This window comes from Rhinatrema bivittatum, chromosome 3 (assembly GCF_901001135.1).
Source record: "Rhinatrema bivittatum chromosome 3, aRhiBiv1.1, whole genome shotgun sequence".
In the NCBI taxonomy this organism is placed as follows: Eukaryota; Metazoa; Chordata; class Amphibia; order Gymnophiona; family Rhinatrematidae; genus Rhinatrema; species Rhinatrema bivittatum.
The window spans coordinates 296489037-296511690 of NC_042617.1; the positions used below are offsets into that span (position 1 = coordinate 296489037).

The 22654-nt window shown below is 46.7% G+C and overlaps 1 protein-coding gene across 2 annotated transcripts in view; it reads left to right on the plus strand.

Moving 5' to 3' along the window:
- The first annotated feature begins 2380 nt into the window (after window positions 1–2380).
- FAM186A (family with sequence similarity 186 member A) overlaps window positions 2381–22654 on the plus strand; it is a 160105-nt gene continuing 139831 nt past the window's right edge. For both annotated transcript variants that reach the window (XM_029595003.1, XM_029595004.1), the window contains exons 1-3: window positions 2381–2686; window positions 19052–19283; window positions 19552–19752. In XM_029595003.1, the coding sequence (XP_029450863.1) occupies window positions 2564–2686; window positions 19052–19283; window positions 19552–19752 (556 nt within the window). In that variant the 5' untranslated portion in view covers window positions 2381–2563. The remainder of the gene's footprint in view (window positions 2687–19051; window positions 19284–19551; window positions 19753–22654) is intronic.

The window sequence follows — 22654 nt, forward strand, 5'->3', positions numbered from 1 at the left end:
ATCAGACTCCAGCATCCCCAGCAGCGGGGTCCTGACGTGAAATATCCACTCCCTCTGTACCTTTCGGCACCATTTTGAATACTGGCAGCTGACGGCCCGAGTGCAGGAGATCGCTCAGGACCGCCGCTGGACCACCAGCGTCGGCTGCCAGTATTCAAAATGGCGCCGATAGCCTTTGCCCTTACAATGTCACAGGGGCTACCGGTGCCATTGGTCGGCCCCTGTCACATGGTAGGAGCACAAGATGGCGCCGGCCGTCCATTGCTCCTACCATGTGACAGGGGCTGACCAATGGCACCGGTAGCCCCTGTGACATCGTAAGGGCAAAGGGCCATCGGCGCCATTTTGATTAGTAGCAGGCCCGACGGCACGGAAGGAGAGATCACTCGCGGGACCCCACTGGACCACCAGGGCTTTTAGTAAGTCTTGGGGAGGGATCGGGATGGTGAGGGGGGTTGTAAGAAAGTAAAATTGAAGGGTTGGGGTGGGGTTTTTGTTTTTTTTTTTAAATATGTGTGCCCCTCCCCCCGCACTAACCCGAAAACAAATTTTCCCCAAAGTTCGGGGAAAATCCATTTCATGGTTCAGGTCCCCCGAACCACTGCAAATTAGGCAATTTCGTTGAAATTGCCTAATTCACGATAAACGAATGCACATCTCTAATTAGCGTAGCTCCCTGCATTGCTGGTGAATAGATAATCACCTCCTTTGCATGCCATTAGCATGCATTTGCGAAGAAAAAAACACAGGTCAGTAAGCGCGTTCATATGCACTTTTTTCCCACAGATTCCTTATTACATCCCCGTATAGGGCTTTGCACAAGAAAACACCCATACAAACGCATGTACAGACGCGCAAAAACCCGCAGCAGCTTCGGCGCACCTTATTACATCAGCCCCTTTGTCTGTAGCAGCCATTTGAACACAAAATAAAACTGTTTTCTTTTTTACTTTTAATATTTTTACTTTTAACCACTGCTTACATTATAGGTTGGGCAGATGCTCTGTTCATCCTGCCTTTGTCCTTGACTGGCTCAGTGCTTTCAGAATTTGATGCCTATTCCTAAATCTGGGCTTGATAGGAAGTAAACAAATGCCTTTGGGAAACTCAAGCTTGGTGTGTTGACAAGTTTTTGAAAACAAAAGCCTTGAACTGTGATGTCCCCAGTAGCATAGCCTTGATGCATATGTTTCTCCTCAACTGAAAAGAGCCCTCCAGCCTGACTCATGATCCTGAGAGCTACCAGGTTACATGAGGTAAAGTGGGATTCCTTACAGAGAACAATGGTATAGAGCTCTAGCAGCCATATTCACTCATTAATTCAATTAGATTACACTTATTAGTTTCTCATCTTTCCAACCAAAACTTGTAGAATAGATAACTTGATCCAAGTTTTATCTCCCTGTTCGATGTAATCGCATTCTTTCATGCGTGTTTAATGTTATAATGTAAACCGAAATGATATGTAACATTGCTACATGAATTTTGGTTTATAAAAATGTTAAATAAAATAATAAATAAACCTAGCAGGAAGTTTGAAGAGCACGTTCAAGAGAGCGGCATCCTTAGGCAATTTTTGCCACCTAGTGATCCATCTGATCAATTTCATCTTCTAATCCATCACTCCATTGGTCCTGACTGTTGTTAGAGCTAAAAGAGAGAATACTGATGGACAGGCCTGAATTTATGCAGAGGCCTAGAGTAACAGCTCATTTCCTGCCCTACTGCCCCACAGACTACCAATCCTGCCTTGGACTTTTAGAAAGCTGGCTGTGGCCACTACCACACCCTTTTCCATTCCAGCGACTTGATGCAATGAGTGCAGGATCTATGCTATTGTTTCCATCTGTCTTTCCTCATGCATGTGAGATGGGGCATGTGATCACAAGGCTTAATCCCCATGCTTGCTGTTTCAGAGCATTGTGTAGTGGAGGTCTGGGTCTAGGCAGCACACCAGGGCTGCATGGTTTGCTGGGGCAGTGGTGGAGCAAGGCAGGTCTCCAAAGCTTGCTGGGATGGGTGGGAGAGGCAGCAGAAGGAACAAGGCAGGGCTCTGGAGGTTCACAGTGGAGAAAGAAGGGGGGGGGGGGCGGTAAGCAGTGGGGCATTGGCACTAACAATGCTTAAGGGTGGCATTTAACCAAACCCATCACTGCTGACGGTGAGAACAATTTTTGATATGTCAACCCAGCCGATGTGGCTGCAGGAGATGAACTCCCCAGGGCAATGATTTGACTCCTGTGCATGGCCTTGAGACTACAAGGAGGCCTTCTCTCCATGCAACTGTGGCAGAATATGCTTCCAGTGCCGTGAGGTGTCTCAGCACTGTGACATCACATGAAGGATCACAACGTTCTAATACAACTGTCTAGTGCTCCATTCCCCTGGAGTTGGTGCAGCAAGCAAAGCCCAACAGAAAAGAGTTCTTTTTGAGGACAGGAGATCCAATGCTTAAACAATAAGAAAGGCCACAACGCTGGGTGTTGGTGTTTGGTAGCTATTGGGTTTTTATAGGGCTTTTTTTTATTTTTTATTTTAGAGGTTTAAAAAAAAAATCCCGAAGATGGAAGTACAAAAACCAGGCATAACGAATTTGATGCCCTCTACCTTCCACCGAGATTTTCCTCCTTCTGTGAAGAACGTGCTGGACAAAATAGACACAAGGCAGCTGATGAGAGCAAAACAGGTACTTAGGACATTTTGTAAAAAAAAAAAAAAAAAAAGGATAGGAAAAGCTTGTGGTTGATTTTAGATATATAGATATTTATAGATATATATATAAATATAGTGCTTTCTTTCTAGAAAGGAACGTGTCGGTACTCAGATGCAGGACCATCCTTGGTGTGTAAGTGTTAAATGGGGCAACTTCCCGAGGCCCCTCACCCTAGGCGGTCCCATACCCAGTGCCGGTGAAAGCACTAGGCAGACTAGGCAACCACCTACAGCGTGGCAGGCTCGGGGGCGGCAGCCTAGTACTTCTACCGGCCCTGCTCCAATACTACATTTGAACAGCAGAGTAAGCTGAGCACTGACGGCTGCGGGCAGGATGTTTGGTAACTGCATCTCCTTCTTCCCACCCCCGCTGCCAGAAGAGGAAGTTGTGTTGCTTGGGCCACGGGGGGAGGAAAGGAGGAGGTCCAGTCACAACGGCACAAAGGAGCAGGAAGAACATTGGCCCCCTCAGGCCGGTAGTAAGGCTTCCCGGGGTGGAGTAGCATCAGCCAACTTTCGCAGCCGAAGAGGAGAAGGAGCAACGTCGGCGGTCCAGACAGTGTCAGGAGTGGCTTTGGATGGGTCCGTGCAGCAGCGGAAGGAAGAGAGGAACACTGAGCAGGAGCAGCTTTGGCTGGGCTCGTGCAGCTGCAAACAGGAGAGAGAGAGAAAGCGAGATAGAGGAAGCATCCGGACTGTGGGCCTGCCAAGGAGGCTGCTACTGCTGCTTATGCGTTCCGGAAGGAGGGAGGGAGGGAGGGAGAGAGAGCTTGAGTGTGTTTGTGTATATGTATGTGACACCATGTCTGTGAAATCTTGCGTGTTGTAAAAGTGTGCTTGACTGTGTGCATGTGCGAAAGCATGCTTGTCTGTAGTTGTATGTGAAAGCATGTGTGTGAAAGCGTGCTTGCATGTATATGTAAAGCATGTGTGTGTGTGTGTGAAAGCATGTGTCTGTGTATGTGAAAACTTTTGTGCTCTACCCATTCCACCAATGAAGGGAAATCAAAAGTTCCCTGGTATGGAGAGCAGGGGATATTTTTAATCCTTAATTATTGGTGGTGGTTTATTGTATGTGTTGTTTTGAAATATTTTATTTATCTCACCCACCTCTAATTCTGTTCATTAGAAATATTTTTTATTAGAAAAGCGTTTGTGTTATGATTGTTTTATGATTCTTGATGTTTGATGTTTTATGAAGCATGGTGATGTTTCTGTTTTTCCAGGGTTGTACTGCTTATAGAGACTGGCTTGTTGCAGTTTCCAGTTCAGTTTTTGTTTGCATGTTTCTATTTATACTTTATGGTCTCTTTATTCTGTATTTGGTGAGGGTCTGATTGTGTTTTGCAAGTGTGACCAAGGTCAGATATTCAATTATCATGTAGTTTCTGTGTAGGGATCAATAGCAGCCTGGCTTATTTCATTTTCCTAATTGGAGATGTACTGGTGTTTTGGAGCCTGGTGTAATATTTGCAGTGTGCTTGACTTTTCATTGGTAGAGTTGTTACTCTTTGAGTTCTGGCAGTAAGTACTCTTTTGGTATATTGCAACTGGAATTCAGTTTCCTCATTGTTATGCATGCCATCCGCGGCAGACCCATGGCACGGCCCCCTCACCTCTCTGCAGTAACTCCAGCACCTGGTTCCTCGTTTCTGGCGGTGGTGGGCTGCCAGCTCCGTCCTCAGGCCTCCCCTGGTGCCTCCGGCTCAGCTACAGTCCCTGGTGTTCCCGGTCCAGCCACCCATTGCTCCACGTCGGGCCTCTCCGCGTGGTCCGCGGAGAGTTGCTGCTACTCGGCACCGCACCCCTCCCTAGGCGCGCGCATGCACATCACTAATGCTTAAGTAGGACCCACAGTGGGAACCGAGCCGCAGCCCCGGATGATGTCAGCGGAGCACCGGTACTTAAGCCCGGGCTCCACTCCCTAGCTTTGCCTTTGCAACAGGTCTCCTTGCTGGTCGAGTACTCGTTGCCTCCTGAGAGATTTGTCTCACTCCCGTATTCCTGTTCCTCGCTGTTCCTGATTCCTGACTCCTTGCTCCTACGTTCCTGCTCTTCACCTTTCCTCAGATTGCCTACAAGGACTTTGACTCTGCTTTGCCTGACCACGCCATCGACTGTCTCCAAGCCCGGACCTCTGCATTGCCTGACTACCTCGTTGCCTCTCTCCAGACCCAGACCTCTGCATTGCCTGACTATGCTGTTGCCTCTCCAGACCCAGACCTCTGCATTGCCCGACTACATCGTTGCCTCTCCAGACCCAGACCTCTGCATTGCCCGACTACATCGTTGCCTCCCCGGCACCCAAAGGCTCAACCCGCGGGGAACAAGGGCTGATATTGGTGAAGCTCCAGCTGGCCTCTGTTCATCAGCCCACTCCTCCTGAGGCATTGGAGGAACCTCATCCAGGTTTCTCTTGTGGAGTGTGTCATATAAAGTGAGTCATCTGTTTTCCAGCCCAGAGAACTAAAATTTAATGAGAGTGTCACCTTTCCATACGAAGGTGGAATTTATGCAACATGTGCTTGTTTGGTGTTTCCATGGAGATGGTGAGAATGTTCCCGCAGCATCCAAGAGTGGAGGCAGCACCCAAAGTAGCCAGCAGTGACTGGACTGGCACGTTTCATTCATTTTATAATTATTCACCCTAAACTAGTAAATGTTCCAATGTACATATAACATTTTCAATTTACAGGTATTACGCGTGCCGCCCACGGCAGTCCCGTGGCGTGGCCCTCTCACCTTTTCAGACGGACTCCAGCTCCTGGCTCCTCTTCACTGGCGGTGGGGCCCGCCAGCTCTGACCTTAGGTTCCCTCCAGTGGCTCTGGTCCTGCCACACTACCCAGTGTTCCCAGCCAAGATGTCCCTGTTCGTTGGGTCTCTCCGAGTGGCCCACAGAGAGACGCCACCATCAGCGCCGCACCCCTTCCTAGGTGCACGCACATGCATCATTAGTTATTTTAAAGGCCCGCAGCGTGAACCTGGCCTCAGACCCGGATGCTGACATCCGACTCTTCAGCGTATAGAAGCTCGGGCCTCGCTCCATGACGTTGCTTTTGCAACAGGTCTCCTCGTACTCCAAAGTACTCATTGCTGATCCTAGAATCGTCTCTTCGTTGTGTTCCTGTTTTCCTGTGGTTCCCAGTTCCTGTTCTCCTTGTTCCTGTTTTGTCTATGTGTTGGACTGACTCTTTGGATATGACCTCCGCTACGCCTGACTACTCTTCAGCTTCTCTCCAGCCCCGGACCTCCGCTATGCCTGACTATTCTTCAGCTTCTCTCCAGCCCTGGATCTCCGCTATGCCTGACTACTCTTCAGCTTCTCTCCAGCCCCGGACCTCCGTTATGCCTGACTACGCCTGCCTTCTCCGTGCCCTAACCACTGCCTTGTTTGACTACACCTGCCTTCTCCCTGCCCTGACCCTTGCTTTGAACGACTACGCTACAGACATTCCTGTGTCCAGAGCTCTATGTTGCTTGCTACAACTTCCACTTGCTGCCGGCTCTGATCCTAGCCTGTCAGTGACGCCTCCTCTTGCCTATCCTCTGGACGTGGACTTACAAGGCTTAGGCCTTCCTTTGCTTGAGCACCTCCAGTTACTCATTGTTCCTTTGGCCCTGAGTTCCAGTACCAAATCCAGTCCAGGATAGGACTACACCATCTACCGGCTGCTGTCTCTGGGCTGAATCACCTTTCATCTCTAGCTAACCTCGAGGCCCACCTAAGTCCTGCCGGCCCCGGCACCCAAAGGCTCAACCCAAGGGGAACGAGGGCTGGTATAGGTGAAACTCCAGCGGCCTCTAGCTTCAGCCCACTCCACCTGCTGACGGTGGGGATCCATAGGTCTTTGTCTACGGGTTGCGTCAACCCCACATCAGCCCAAGGGTCAACCTCCGATGCAACAACAGGATGGCATCAGCAGGCCTGGTATATTACTACCTACACCAGGTGTAGAGCCTGTTTGGATCTGGGGCCCCACAGAACAGAATTGGCTGCTTTGCTCTCCCAGAGGAGGGTTATGTTTTAAAATATTGGTGATATTGTTGAAATTGATTGCAATGCAATATGATGTTGATTGTGAAGTAAGTTTTCACACTTGTGAAAATCTGTGCAAGAGTCTCTGCCCTTGTCCAGATTTTGAAATAACTGGGAGGGGGGTGTAACCCAGGCCTCTTCTTGGGTTACCAGTAAGTCTTGGGTGTTTAGTATCAGTTCACTAGCTAGAGTAGGATGGATAATGGGAGGAACCATTCAAATGCAGACCCTCCTTCTGTGGAGTCTGGAATGTTTGTCCCACTGGCAACTGTATATAACCACACCCTTGCTACAGCTTGGGAGGCAGTCCTGTTATGCATGCCGTCCGTGGTAGACCTGCAGCACGGCCCTCTCACCTTCTTACAAGGACTCCAGCTTCTGGTTCCTCCTCGCTAGCAGTGGTGGGCTGCCAGCTCTGACCTCAGGCCTCCCCCGGAGCCTCCAGCTCCGCCATAGTCCCCAGTGTTTCAGGTCAGGATACCATTGCTCATCGGGCCTCTTCGCGTGGCCAGCAGAGAGACGCCACTACCCGTGATGCGCCCCTCCCTAGGCGCACGCTCATCACTGATCTTTATGAAGGGCCCCCGGCGAGAACCTGGCCACGGCCTAAGATGATAACGTCAAACTCTTCACTGTATTTAAGCTTAGGCCATGCTCCATAGCGTTGCCTTTGCAACAGGTCTCCTCGCTATTCGAGTACTCGTTGCTGCTAGAGATTCATCTCTACTCTTCATTTCCGATCTTCGTTGTTCCTGGTTCCTGTTCTCTTCGTTCCTGCCCTGCCTATGCTTTGGATTGATTGCACGGACTTCGACCTCGCTTTGCCTGACTACGCCTACAGCCTATCTCCAGACCCAGACCTCTGCTACACCCGACTACACTACAGCCTATCTCCAGAACCAGACCATTGCTTCGATTGACCAACACTATTGACTTCTCCGTGATCAGATCTCAGCATCGCTTGCCATGACCTTTGCCTTGCCGCTGGCCCTGATCCAAGCCTGTCATTTGACGCCTCTCCAAACCTACTCCCTGGACATGGACTTAATAGGCTTCGGCCTACCTTTTGGTGCCTGAGTTCCAGTACCTGACCCAAGTCAGAGTAGGACCACGTCATCCATCACCTGCTGTCTCTGGGATGAACCAATCTCTTTTGCTATTCAACCTCGAGACCCACCTGCCGCCCCGGCACCCAAAGGCTCAACCCGCAGGGAATGAGGGCTGGTATAGATGAAGCTCCAGCGGCCTCTGCCTATCAGCCCACTCCACCTGCCGACGGTGGGGACCCTTAGGTCCTCGCATACGGGTTGTGTCAACCCTACCTCGGCCCAAGAGTCCACCTCCGACGAAACAAGTCCTTTGAGTTGTTAACAGTATTTAGAGGTAGAGAGGAGCTTGGCTTTTATTATTTTACAGGCTCAGCCAGAGGAGCCAAGCAAGCTCTATTCAGTGGTCCTGACCAGGGTCAGGAGGGTTTCTGCCCAGCCAGTACACAACCTGTCTGGTGGGAGATTCTCTCTGAGTGCATTTTTTGAATTTAAACTTTTAAGTGGTAGGGGCCTTGCTGAAGCCTGTTCAGCTCCTGGGCCCAGGGAACGGGGAACCCTGGGTCTGGGCCTGAGCAGGATAGGGAAGACCTGCCCCTCAAATCTCAGTGCGGAAGGGGTGACAATGACCTGCTGTAAGGAGCAACCCCAGTGGTATCTTCATTTTTTAAGAAAATTAAGTTCAACATCCCAGAGGAAGTTTTGACCACCTTTCTTGCCTGATTTGAAGCACAGAAAGTCCTGCTCCAAGGGATCCCTCCCATCAGCGATTTGAAGAAGAGATCTAAGAACTGCAGCAAGAGCCAAGAAGGGTTTAATCAACTAACATTAGTGAAGCCACCCATCTGGTGCTTTAATCCATCTTGGGAAAGAAAGAAATTTATCTTTCTTTGTAGAGACAGAAACAGAGTATTCTTGCCAGTTGAAAGGGGTGCTTCTGCCCATTCAAAGGACACACTGCCCACCTGGGGAACTTATTTTTCCACGCCCCCGATGGTAGGAATTCCCTTGGCTGGCCTAAGATATTCCTGCACAGATTTGAGAGGACATTGTAACAAGCTATTTCATTGTGTTTCTGTGGATCAAGAGTTGTGCCATTTTCCATAAATTATCTTCAGTAAAGAATTATTTTGCACACTAGCTCAGTGACTCCAATCATTAATTGGAACCCCAGCACACACAGTAATATTAAAGATAACATTACCAAAAGGAAGTCAGAGAGAGAGAGAGTTAGCCACCCATACTGGGAACTGGGAGGACTCCTTTTATCCCGAAGTCTATTCAACCTACATCCTGGGAGGGAAGGAAAGTACTACAACTAGTCTGGGTTCCTGCCCAGAAGAGTATAAATAAGTTTATGTGCCTCTCCATACCAGACTAGTACATTAAGGAGGGGTTACAAAATGAAGACTACAGCTCTGCATGCAGCCACCAAGACACAGAACCAGGAGCTGGACACCAACCAGGAATGCATCCATCTCAAGTACACTCCTGTGATGAGTGCACAAGAGCAACAACAGCGTCTCCAAGCCACAGTGAACAAGCTCAGGCAGCAACTAAGTGAGCAGAAGAAGAGCTGTAGGAAGAAGCAGAGAACAGTGAAAGAGAAGCAATGGTGTGAATGAGAGATTGCAGGCTGAAATCATGCAGGAGCCGGGAGCAGGTACTTGTGCACCAGGAACTGAGCAAAACTCTGCAGCAGCTGCAACAAGAAAAGCCGTGCAGTTGGGTCATGTGCCCCAGGGAAAGTCTGATGCCATAAAAAAAAAACCCGCAGAAAGAGCTGCACATGACAACTGTAAGGTATGCATAAAACTTGGAAGCACTGAAGCAGCGGGAACAGCAGAAGACCTTTGAATACGTGCAGCTGGAGGAATCACTAGAGAGAGACATTGCTGCATCCCAGAACCACCTGGCAGAGAGGGTTGACTGCTGTCCAGGCCAAGGACATGGAGCTAGGCTTATACTCAAGCCTTCAACAGAGGGAAGTACTAAAGCCTCAGCAGAACTTAGAATCTGCTACATTAATGGTGCTGAGGACACCTCTATCTGGTAAGAGAAGTTAGCGGCGAGCCTAACCAAAGTGCTTCACTGAACCAGGAGCCTCAAACTGAGGTCATAAGGCAAGAAAGTTTAAACAACACTTCAGAGTTTCTTCGAAACAAAGATAATGCCCTGCAAGTTAGGGTCAAAGGGATTTCTAGAGAGATAAGGGTCTCTGGAAAACAAGCTTGAGTGTGCCTACAAGGAGAATACAGAGGGGAATGAACTTTGGAAGTTAAAGCTGAAGTCAGAACAGCAAAATGTAATGGAAAGGGTAAAAATCAGTCAAGTTGCTGATTTTCCCCTTCCAAAAGAAACTGAGACTCTGGAGCCTATGAATTTAGACACCATGGAAGGAGAAGAGAGAGCTTTGGAAGCCTGGAGGTCCAAGTTAGAAAGTGAGGAAAAACAGCTTCTAATAAAAATAGGAAATGTTGGGAGCAGACTGCAGAAGGCAGCACAAGTAAAATGCAAGGAACAAGCAGAAGTGATAGACCATTGCGCATCTCAAGAGAAAGCCAGATCTGAAGGGAAGCTGGGGAGTCTGGCACTGAAAGAGAAGCTTGAGGCACCAGAGATACCTTGCGGAGGAAGTGGTGAAGACTAAAACTGTGAAGGATTTCACAGGGGCATGGGATATACACTGTGGATCCCTAAAAGGCTAGAGGATGGGAATAAATAAAAAAGCTAAACCGGCATGGAGCAGCAGTTACTACCCTTAAGGGAAACATGGGGGTAATCTGCACAGAGCGGCAATTACTACCCGTAAGAGAAACATGGGGACAACTTGCACGGAGCGGCAGTAACTACCTTGGGAAGCTTGCAGGGCATTCTAGATGGACCATTTTGGTCTTTTTCTGCCATCCTTAATATGTTACTATGTTACTATAAGGAATGTGGACACAGAAAAAGTTTCTCAGAGAAGCCCGACACCTGAGGTAGCCAGACCGCTACTAGAGCAAAAGGAAAAGCTTGCTAGTTGTGAGAATATGTCTGCTGAGAGTCAGTTCCATGATCCTTTGGCGAAAGGGCTCCAGAGTTGGAAAGAGAATTGGGAACTAAGAATCTCCAGGAAAAAAAGAAAAGTTGTGAGACAACTAGAAGAGAAACCACAACAACAGTACCCAACAGAAGTCACAAAAGTCCTACCAGGGGAAAACTAGAACTCAGAGCCCCAGAATAACTCAAATAAAGGACTGTGGCTGGACACTGTGTGAGGAGCACAGTGGGAGATGGTCATAATGCCATTTGGGGTAACCCTAATGTATGGGGGTGAGTGTGACTCTAGAATCCTGACCCAAAGCCCATGTGGCGGGAGACCAGATGAAAGGGAGTGAGGTTGTGTGATACTTCCCTGGAGGGCATCCAGGGGGAGTAATAACGCTTGAATGGCAGAGGGCCCCTGGTTTTCCCCTTTGAACCAGTGTGAGACCAGGCATTGAGCCTGGTCCACCTTAAATAACGTAGAGAGAGAATGCTCTATGGATGGGACCCTGCTGGGCAGGGAGAGCTCAGTAGGGCGAGACCCTAAGGGGAGCATTAAGAGTGTGAGCCCAGCTAGGATCATGAGGCCCCATGTCTTCAAGAGTAGAAGCTCCTGACCTTCTCTGGGAAGTTAGAATGGAACACACTGCAAAAGTAGGCAGTTTATTGTGGATATTATTTACTGTGTATAGAAAATAAAGTGAAATTGCATGAGAAAAGGCTGAAGTCAGTGTGCTTACTGTTCCAGCCACAAGATATTGCTCAGCCATCCTGACATACTGCACTTCCAAATTCGTTAATTTCCCTAATTTCTCTTAGCATTTCATTGTCCATCTTATCATTTTGGCCAAGTGGATGATAGTATACTCCTATCGCTCTACTCTTCCCCAGACATATGGGATTTCTACCCATAAAGATTCTACTGTGCATTTAGTCTCTTGCAGGATCTTTATCCTGTTGGACTCCATACCCTCCTAAACATAAAGTGCTTCACCCTCACCAAGTTGATCCTCCCTATCATTGCGATATAATTTGTATCCTGGTATAGCACTGTCCCATTGGTTATTCTGCTTTCACCAGGTGTCTGAGATGCCATTTATGTCTACCTCATTATTCACTGCTCTAAACTCTAACTCTCCCATCTTCTTAGACTTCTGGCATTGGCATACAGACATTTCAAGGTGTGTTTTTTGTTTGTATTAACAACCTGCTTTTGTTGGGTTTGAGGCATAGTGTGGACTCTTAGTCGCAGTGGCGATGACTCCTCCCACAGGGAGGGGCCCCATGGGGAACCACAGCGATAGGCTTGACTCAGAGAGCAGACACTGGAGATGAAAAGCTTTATTGTACTGCTGTAGATAGATGGTAAATGCAGGAAGAGATGGCACTGAAGTCCAGCAAGGTGCCAATATGCTCAGACAGTCTCAGATGTAGCAGTCTCGCCCAGATGTACAAGGTTGGTAGTGTTCCGCAGAGCGGGATAAGCCGAACCTGGTGGGTGGAAATGGGGAGCTGGAACATAGAGGTACTCACTGAAGAGTAGTGCAGGAATCCTCCTTGTAGATGATGAAGGTGGGACCCGAGGTCCGTGATGCAGGATACACTGAGCTGGATAGGCCCTCGAGGAGCGAGTACATGGAAGCGCAGATAATCCTGAAAGAGAAGAGAGATCTTGAGGAGCGGTTGTCTAAGTTAATAGAAACCCCGAAGGGTAATTGGAAGGGAGAGGCCCCCAAGGAGCGGGTGCCCAGAGCTTCTTCAGGAGCGAGATACCCAGGAGGGTAGCGAGGAGTCTAAGTGTGCAGCTTAGAAGCGGTCAGAGTAGCTAAACCAAAGTCCTTGCTAACTCATTCGTTAGGAGCAGAGCGGAGGCTTAAATACCCGGAGGTATTTACGTCATGGGTGGGGATGCCCCCGAGGTTCCCGCCATGACGTGTAGATAAGCGTAGGCAGCATGCGTGCGCCCTAGGAGGCCACGGGAAGGAGCATGGCAGACGAGGACGCCATGCTGAGTTGGAGACGCCGAGGGTTTCAACACTCAGCACCAGAGGCAGCCATCTTACCCATGGAGGAGGAGAAAGGCAAAAAAGAGGTGAGGCAGAGCGGTCGCAGCCATCTACGACCGGATGCAACAGCTTTTCAGTTGACATGGATAATTTGGAATCTTTTAGCTCAGGTGATTCTTTACTTAGAGGCACATGGACTACTTTTGCTTTTATTGGAACCTGTCTGTTGGGATGCCCTAACTCTTCTGTTTCATTAGTATCCTTCGAAGATACCTCCCTTTAAACCATGCACTGCTGAGTGACTGTCGGTTTTCCCCCTTGTTCTAGTTTAAAAGCTGCTCTAGCTTCTTTTTAAAGGTTAGTGCCAGCAGTCTGGTACCACCATGGGTAAGGTGGAGCCCATCCTTTCAGAAAAGACTTCCCCTGCCCCATAAGCTTGCCCAGCTCCTTGCAAAACCGAATCCCTCTTCCTTGTACCATTTTCTTATCCACGCATTGAGACTCTGGAGCTCTACTTGTCTCTGGTGACCTGCACATGAAACAGGGAGCATTTCAGAGAATGCTACCCCAGAGGCTTTTGATTTCAACTTTCTTCCTAAAAGCCTAAATTTGGCTTCTAGAGCCTCCCTCCCATATCTTCCTATGTCATTGGTGCTCATATGTCCCACAGCAGCCACAGCACTATCTAAAATTATATTTAGGTGATGCGTGAGGTCCGCACCTTCACACCAGGCAGGCAAGTTACCAGGCAATCCTCACGTCCACCAGCCACCTAGCTATCTACAGTCCTACTAATTGAAACACCATTTATGATGGTTGACCTAACCCTTTCCTCCTGGGCAGTAGCTCTGGGAGACTCATCCTTAGTGTGAGCGGATAATGCATCAAATGTAGAGCAGGTTCTTGCTACAGGATCATTTCTTGCTAAACCAGGGTGATGATGCTCTCTGACCAGGTGACCTTCCTCCTCCAAGGCAACACCAGGGCTGCCAGACTGGAGTTGGGACTTGGCTACTATGTCCCTGAAAGTCTTCTCTACATACAGTTGTGCTCATAAATTTACATAACCCTAGCAGAATTTGTAAGATGTGTAGCATTTTAAGAAAACAAGTGATCAGACAAAACACATCTGTTATTTTTAATGTGTTTCAAATTAAACTATTATGCATTACAGAATAGCACAATCATTAAACAAACCATAGCAATAAAGGAAATAATAGAATGGTCCTGTTCAAACGTTTGCCTGCCTTTTGTTCTTAATATCCTCTTTTGCCCCCTTTTGCATCAATGATGGCTTGCAGGCTTTTGTGATAGCTGTGAAAGAGGCCCTTTCTTTTCTCATGTGGTAAAGCTGCCCATTCCTCTTGGCAAAAAGTCTCCAGATCCTGTAAATTCTTTGGTTGTCTAGCATGAGCTGCATGTTTGAGTTGTCCTCAAAGTGGCTTCTCTTTGTTTTCAATGATGTTGAGGTCAGGAGACTGTGATGGCCACTCCAGAACCTTCACTTCTGCTGCAGCCACTGAAGGGTCGACTTGACCTTATGTTTCAAATCATTGTCATGTTGGAAAGTCTAAGTGTGCTCCATGTGCAGCTTCCTGGCTGATGAATGCAAATTCTTCTCAAATATTTTCTGATAAGATGCTGCATTCATCCTGCCATCAATTTTGACTGAATTCCCTGTGTCACTGTAGCTCACACATCCCCAAAACAACAGATAATCCACCTCTATGCTTCACGGTAGGGATGTTGTGCTTTTCTTCATAACATTTATGGTTGTGTCCATAAAGTTCAATTTTGGTCTCAACACTCCAAATTATTTTGTTCCAGAAGTTTTGAGGCTTCTCTAGTGTTGTTTGGCATATTGCAAGTGGCATTGGTACAGTAGTGGCTTTTTTCTAGCAGCTCTACAATGAAGCCCATTTTTGTTCAAGTATCTCCGTACTGTGCATGCTGAAACACCCACACCACTTTGTTTCAGAGAAGGCTGTATTTAAATAGAAGTTGCTTGTGGGTTTTTCTTTACATCCCGACAAATTTTCCTGGCAGGTGTGTCTGAAATCTTTCTTGGTCTACCTTGGTATTAACAGAACCCATAATTTTCTACTTCTTGATCAGAGTTTAAACAGTACTGATTGGTATTTTCAAATCTTTTGATATCTTTTGATATCCTTTTTCTGATTTATAAAATTGAACTACTTTTGCTCACAGATCCTTTGACCGTTCTTTTGCTTTCCCCATGCTTCAGTAACCACCAAAGTCAGTGCAGCCCTGGATGAAATGCACAAGGGTTTCTCAAGAGCCAAGAAACTCATTGACTATTTATCCACAGACACTAATTACAATCAGACAATGCACAGGTATGGATACCTACCCTTCATTGCCATCTTAATCTGTGTGTGTCAGCTTGAGTGTATATTATCAATCCAAACATTCAAGGGTATGTAAACTTTTGAACAGTAACATTTTATTATTTCCCTTATTGTTATTTGTTTAATGGTTGTGCTATTCTGTGATGCATAATAGTTGACAAACACTAAAAAGCATAGGCGTGTTTTGTCTGATCACTCATGTTTTCTTAAAATGCTACACATCTTACATATTCTTCCAGAGTTGTGTAAACTTATGATCACAACTGTACTTTTCTGTCTACCTCTCTTCCTCCAGGTCTGCCACTCTAGTCTCCAGAGACTGGACTCATTTTCTGAGTGCCAGGAGCTCGGTGCACATATACAGCTTCTCACCATTGGGTAAAAAAAATCATACATGTGACACTTGATGTGAAAGTCTGGAAGGCCCCCCCTCTTGCTGATGGATTGCTGCCTTCATCTTTATTTTATTGAGTTTCTAGTTAAGTTTAGGTTGCTAATGTGTAAATTAGAGTCCTTTAAATGTATTGGTGTATTCACTATTAATTTGGTAGTGACCTGCAAGGGGAAAATTCAACTCCTGTGTTTTAGATAAAAGCGTGAATGAATTTTTAATGTGAAAGTGTCTCTTGCCTATAAATCAAAGGATGAGCAAGGAGTGGGTGGGAGGAAGAGAAAGTCAGACACTAGAATTAACTACCTTTGGCATGCTGTTTCTACCAGGCAAATACAAACTCTAAGCTATTACCTTCCTTTAGCTTACTATTTATTACAGGCACACCTAAATCTAAACTATTAACTACCTTTGGCTTCCTGTTTATATCAGGCACGCACATGCACTAAAGAATGTACCCCACTATTTCACCTCTACTCCAAAATGTTTAAGTCCTACAATTTCCCAAAGCATTCACTTCAGTCTCCAGCAAGATGATCTGCTCTCAATGCTCCCACAGGATTTGTTCCTCCAAAACACAGACATTTACTCTTTTTTTTTTCTCTCTCTAAAGGAGCAGTATATCTCTGAGATAACCACTGTACCATTCCATGCCTTCTTATGGGGCCAATGCAATAAAAGACTGTGCAGGAGCCAAAAATAAATCTGAATGAAGAAAGCAAATGTTTGGTTAATGCTTCAAGAGTTAAAAACGTGCACTAACCTATTATTTTACTATAGATTTATTTTTTTAGGTCCCCTCCATCTGGATGTTTTTTTAATTGATAAGATAGTAGAATCTGATGAAAGTGAAAGCAACCTTATTTAAATTAGCTGGTTTAGAAGATAATTAGCTGGTATCCTCCTGTCTTTGTCTGGATATAAAATTCTTGTGTAATTTTGCCTTTTTTTAATAATTTTCCCCCATTTTCCTCTTAATGTGGTATAATACAAAATAGGTTATATTAACTATTTCCTTTGTTTATTAATTCTTATGTTATTTTCTGTAATTCCTGATTATACATTTTATTTCAATGTAAATGATATAAATAATAAAGAAATTAAAAAAAAACCATGCACAAACATAAAAACGTATGCTTAGCTTTTTGCATAGATGGGAAAAAGGTGTATCTCATGATTTGTGTACACAAAACAAGCACAAATCATTGTTGTGTACACAGAAAAGTCTTTTATGCTCCCATGATTTTGTTTTCATTCTGTGCACATAAATCATTAGGTAGGAGAGAGAAAACCAGAGCTTTGGGGGACAGAAATTGGGGGGAGGGCAGTGAGAACACACAGGATTCAAGCCCCTGCAGGGTTGCTGTCTCTTTTCTTCATACCTAAACATTGCAAGCAACACCCTCTGGAAAAAGAGGATTCCTAGTACCCCTTTTATCTAAAAAAAATTACTTGTCCTTTTTTGGATGAAGAATCCCTGATGCCACTGTCCTTTTTTGGGAGGAAGCTGTAACCTGCAATGTTTTGAGGGTAGAAAGGAAAGAGAGGCTGAAACTATTTTGGAAAGAGGGAGAGAATGAGAGAGTAACTCCAGGGCATTTAAAAAAATGTTAATACAGAGAGGAAGAGACTATTTATTTGCACAAATCACCTTTTGTGCGCATAAATCAGGAGTGCAGATCCCCAGCACCAAGAACTCCCACTTAGCCCAACAGACTAACACTAGTGCCAGAAACGTTACACAAAACACCTCTGACCAGGAGTAAAATGTCCAGCATTAAAAAAAAAAAATGTCAATACACTTTTCTACATTGGGGGGAGGTAATAGCTAATGCCTTCATTTGCATAGGATGTCCATGGAATTTCCATGCGAGGGAGTTAACCTGTTCATACATTGTTCTGGACACATTTTGAGTGCACAAAACTGTTATGCCTCCGACCCGCGGAACCCCACGGGCCGTCCCTTCACTTACCGTGGGTCGCCTCGCGGCAGCAGCAGCATCAATAAGGCCTGCTCGGGCCTGGCTGGTTCCTCCGCGCGGCGCTCCCTCCGCGAGGGAGATGCCGCCGACGGCCTCTGCTGGCTCCGCCCCTCTAGGCGCGCGCAGGAACACAGGATTTAAAGGGACCAGCGCAGGAACCTGCAGCTCCACCCCCGAAGGATGTCAGACGCTGGCAGGGATTTAAACCCTGCAGCCTGCCCTACTCCTTGCCTTGCAACGAGGTTCTCTCTGCTCCCAGAGTTTGCTAGTTGCTGTTCTTTGTCCCTGGCTTCAGACTTTGGCTTCGGTTCCTGGCCTTCGACTTCAGCTGGTCCTTGGTATCCTGTTCTGCTCCGTCCAGGAGACCCCGCCTAAGTCCAAGCGGCTCGGGTCCTCATGGGCTCCTCCCGGGGGGGGGGGACCTCGGGCTTCCAGTGGTGAAGTTCCTTCGGTCTCCTGCTCCGTGCCGCCTACCTGCTTCGACCTCCACTGCGGGCACCCCGCGGTGCGTCATCACCAGACCTAGCCGGCGCAAGGTTCACAAAATTCATCATTTTCAACAAAAACTCCTTGCTGCATTGATATAAAAATGTATGCATAACTGAGGGTTAATAAACTGTGTAACCAAGCACACCTTATTACACTCCTATGTTAACATGCCTTGCTGCATATACTGTGAGATGCTGGTATACATATATGTCTGTCTGTCTGTGCGTGCGCACACTTAGACAGGGCCAGTGCAAGGGTGTTAGGTGCCCTAAGCGAACCTTTTTCCTTGCGCCCGCCCCCCCCTTCCCCTGGTCCCGACCTCATTCACTGATGTGCTGCTCGTGGCCCGCCGAGTGTTTGATTTTCTCGGCCGCGAGCAGGATGGGTACTGCTCGCAGCCAGCCGATTCTGTGCTTCTCTGAGCTGCGAGCAGGATGGGTATTGCTAAGGCCCGAGTCTCTCTTCCTCTTGGCAGCGAGCGGGATAGGCTCTGCTCGCAGCCCCACATGGCTGCTCTTCACCGCCCCTAAGGGTTGGCCCCCTAGGCGACTGCCTAGTTCGCCTAATGGGACGCACCGGCCCTGCACTTAGGGAATGATTCTGATGGGAAGCCTGAGCAGATCTAGCCTAAAAATCTCTAATCAGGTGCTTACATGTGGCCTGAGCCTCACCCTTTCACAAAGCAGCTCTGAGTGGTGTGCATATCCTCCAGACTGCCGCAGCTGAGTTATGCAGGCAAGGTCTTTATGCTGGCTACCGGCAGAGCCTTTTTCTGAAATTCTAAGACAATATATGGATTAAAAAAAAAAAAGACTGATGGGTGACTGGAAATTCAGATCCCATAAGGTTGTAATGGAATGGCTGTCCCTATGGCAATTCACTCTTCAATGGATGCAGTCACAGCTCTCAGCTTTTTTTTTATACTTAAAAGTAGAAATCATCCTTGGGCTTGAATGGGGAATGCTTACATTGTCTTTTCTTGGTTCTGCAGGAAATTTCAGAACGCCTGGGACTAATCCTCAAACGAGTGAATGAAGCCTTGGAAGAGTACACACCAGGGATAGAGATAGAATTGGAGGGAGCAGACGACTTGGATTTCGTGAGCCAGCTTATCTCCAGAAAGAAAAGAAACGAGTTACTACAGAAACTGTCCATGTTCTTACAAACATCATCAACAGTCGAGGGCGGCCTGGAGAGTATTCTGAAATGGCTGTTAGAGTGGAGTCAGTTGAAATGCTGCTTTCCCTTCTCCCCTTCCCCAGTGTCACTGTTGAGTGATGGCTGTTATTTTGTATCTCCCCTGCCCCCCACCGCACCCTGGGGCTGTGAGTGCTGCCTGAGCAGAGGCTGGGCCTGGAAGCTAAACCCAGGTTCTCTGCCTGGAAGTGCACAGCGCTTGCCGCTGGACCACTTGGCTTGAACCCAGGATCTAAGTTCTAAAGCGGTAGCCAGGCCAGTTGCTAACACACAATCTCCTTTGTTATGTTCCAGGTGAGATGTTAACAGCGATTACTAGTGATGAAGAAGAAGTGGAAAACAAACGGGCAAAGTTGGATGACTGGATAAAACAGCAGGAGGAAGAAGTCAATAGATGTCTTAATGCCACCCAAAAATGTATAGAGCAGCTAGTTGAGCTGTATTATCTATTAACGGGAAATGATTTGCGTATTCGTACCAAGTTTAGAACGTCAGGTATGTATTGAATGTAGTGGGCTGGCATAAGGTCTGTAATCCCTCCTGTCTGGTTGTATAGAGGAAATGATTTTATAAGATCCTTTAATATTAAGAGTGATCTGGTATAAATAATTTTGGCGCAATAACTAGGTAGTTTAAAGAGGGGAGAAATGAAATCAAGGTGTATTTATTCACAGGGCTAGTCACCAAATTCCTGAACTGTGTTAAGTGGCTAACTATCTGGGGATATCTGACCCAGCACATTTTTTTTCTCATGCTGCAGAAAAGATCTACAAGGGTAGAGTTAGCTAGTCCAGTCCTGCAAAGGGTTTTTTTTTTTTTTCCTGTCCAATATTGCCATATACTTCCGAATTTCATAGAGCAGAAGTCATAACACAGGCTCTTGATCATTTGTGGGCAAACAGCACTGATATGGTATATGTGTATGTGTGTGTTCTCAATATAAACATTGTGAGACCCCCACAATCTAGATTAGATTGTGGTTCACAGGTGGTTGAAAATACTTAAGGGGTAATTTTCACAAGTATTTACACTATAAACCCCGTTTATAAGTGTAAATTGTCTTTTGAAAATCATCTGGGGAGTTGTGCAGGGGAAAGTGCACATATAGGGGCCGATGTAATAAGACCTGTGCTGAAATTGGTGCTATTTTTCTGCTCGTATTTTTTTTTTTTTTTTTGTGCACTTCTGCGGGATATAATAAGGGGATGGCATGCAAATGAAATGTGTGCAAAAAAACCCATGGAATACCTAATTCAGGTGCCAATATCTGCATAAAAGCCCCAATGCAGAAAGCCGCAGCCACTAAAATAGGCGCTATTGGAAAAATGCTACAGACTCATTTCAAACTATTTCAAGTTACTACTATTTGAAAATAGATTGTTTCAGCTCCTACCACTTTGGCCCTTTTACTCTGTTGCTGGCATTAGTATGGTTGTGTGTCCATGCAGTCTTTTCTGTGCTGGGTGCTTGGTGCTGCTTGGCATGGATCAGCCCCGCCAGGAGAGAGCAGGAGCCAGAATGGACATACCGGCAATCTTAAGGGGCTACAGAAAAGCGCCAATATCGCCTGGAGCCACAGCATCGCTGAGAATGGGACTGGAACTGAAAGCCACCAAAGCAGTAGAAGTGATTGCGATCAGCAAGCCCCGGGTGCTTCCACACAGGTACTTTCACGTCTGCCCTGACCCAGGCACTAAAAGACCCACTTAAAAAAAACCTGCACTAACATTTATCTCTGCTAGCGTGGCTCCCTGCATAGCCCGTGAATGGATAATTGCCTCCTTTACATGCCATTTGCATGCACATGCACAAAGCCTGCCACGGGTTTTTTGCACGGGTTTATGTGTGGGTTTTTTCCGTGGTGAACGCTTTATTACATACACGTGTAAGAGCGTGAGAAAACCCATGCAATTACATGCGCAAAAGCCCGCAGAAAGTGGACCACAGCTTATTACATCAGCCCCATACTTTTCTCCACACTCATGGTAGGCTTTCCAGGGGGCAGAATTGGGGCGGGACAAGGATTTATGTGCAAACTTCCAATTTTCAAACATAACTATACACTCAAAAAGTTACTTCTTCCTGCATGTACAGAGTTGGATTGTCACAATTTCGTCTGCTGTGCAGCCTAACCATGCCCTGATTCAGACTACAACACCACCTCACTTGCAGAGGCCTCCAGTGAGCTCTGCTCAGAGCTGTCCAAGCCATCCTTCAATGGCCTCCTGGCTCAGCCTATCCTGCAGCCACTGCTCTACCAGGGTTCCTCAGTCTTGCCAAGCTCCTCTTCGCTGCTCACACCACATCCAACCCCCAGCCCTATGTAACCCAGTTCTGCCATCGTATCCTTGTCTCTTCATGGAGTTACCCTTGGCTCTCTGACTTGACCGCTGTTTCCTTGCTTCTTGTCGTGTGGCCTATCTAGGCCTTACCTTACCTTGTGGCCTCTGGGCCTGCTATATACTTATATTCTGCCTTGTGGCTTATCAAGGCCTCTCTCTATACCTAGGGGCCTTCGAGCCTATAGCCTGGTGGCCTACTGGCCTCCAACCTTGTTGCCTTTGGGCTTCTATGTTCCTTGTTCAGTGTTGTTTTGCCTTGTCCTTTTATGGTCCTTTGTCTGGTCTTATAGTGCCCTGTCAAGTCCAGTACCTAGCATCCTTTCCCTGTCCCAGTTCCTGCTCAGTATCCTGTCCCAGCCTGGGTCTGTACTAAGTCCTAGTCCTTGCTTAATGTCCTGTCCAGTATCCTTCCTTGCTTGTATCTCTCTCTGGCCATGCTCACTACCTTGCTTTGTCTCTGTCTCTTTGCAGCCCCAGTCCTTGTTCTGTGTCCAGCTTATTTATGATTTATTATCATTTATATACCGTCATTCTGTAGACCAGGGCTTCCCAAACCTGTCCTGGGGACCCCACAGCCAGTCGGGTTTTCAGGATATCCACAATGAATATGCATGAGATAAATTTCCATGTGCCGAGTCTCCATGGTATGCAAATGTATCTCATGCATATTCATTATGGATATCCTGAAAACCCGACTGGCTGTGGGGTCCCCAGGACAGGTTTGGGAAGCTCTGCTGTAGACAATCCATGGCGGTTCACAGCAAACATCTCATTATTAAAAAACCAGTAATTGCGGACTAGGTACTTAAAAAGAAACTAGTTACAATAAAATCATATAAAAAATTAGCATAAATTATATAAGCATTCATAAATAACCTTATAACCCCTACTTTCTCACAGCATCGTGTACAGCACTCATTCTTGTGAGGTCTTTTTTTTTTTTAATCGCTCATGTCGTATCTTCATACGTCAGTACAAATAGCCATGTTTTTAATTCTTTCTTGAACAATCTATTCTCTTTCTGTACGCGTAATTCGCATGGCATAGAGTTCCAT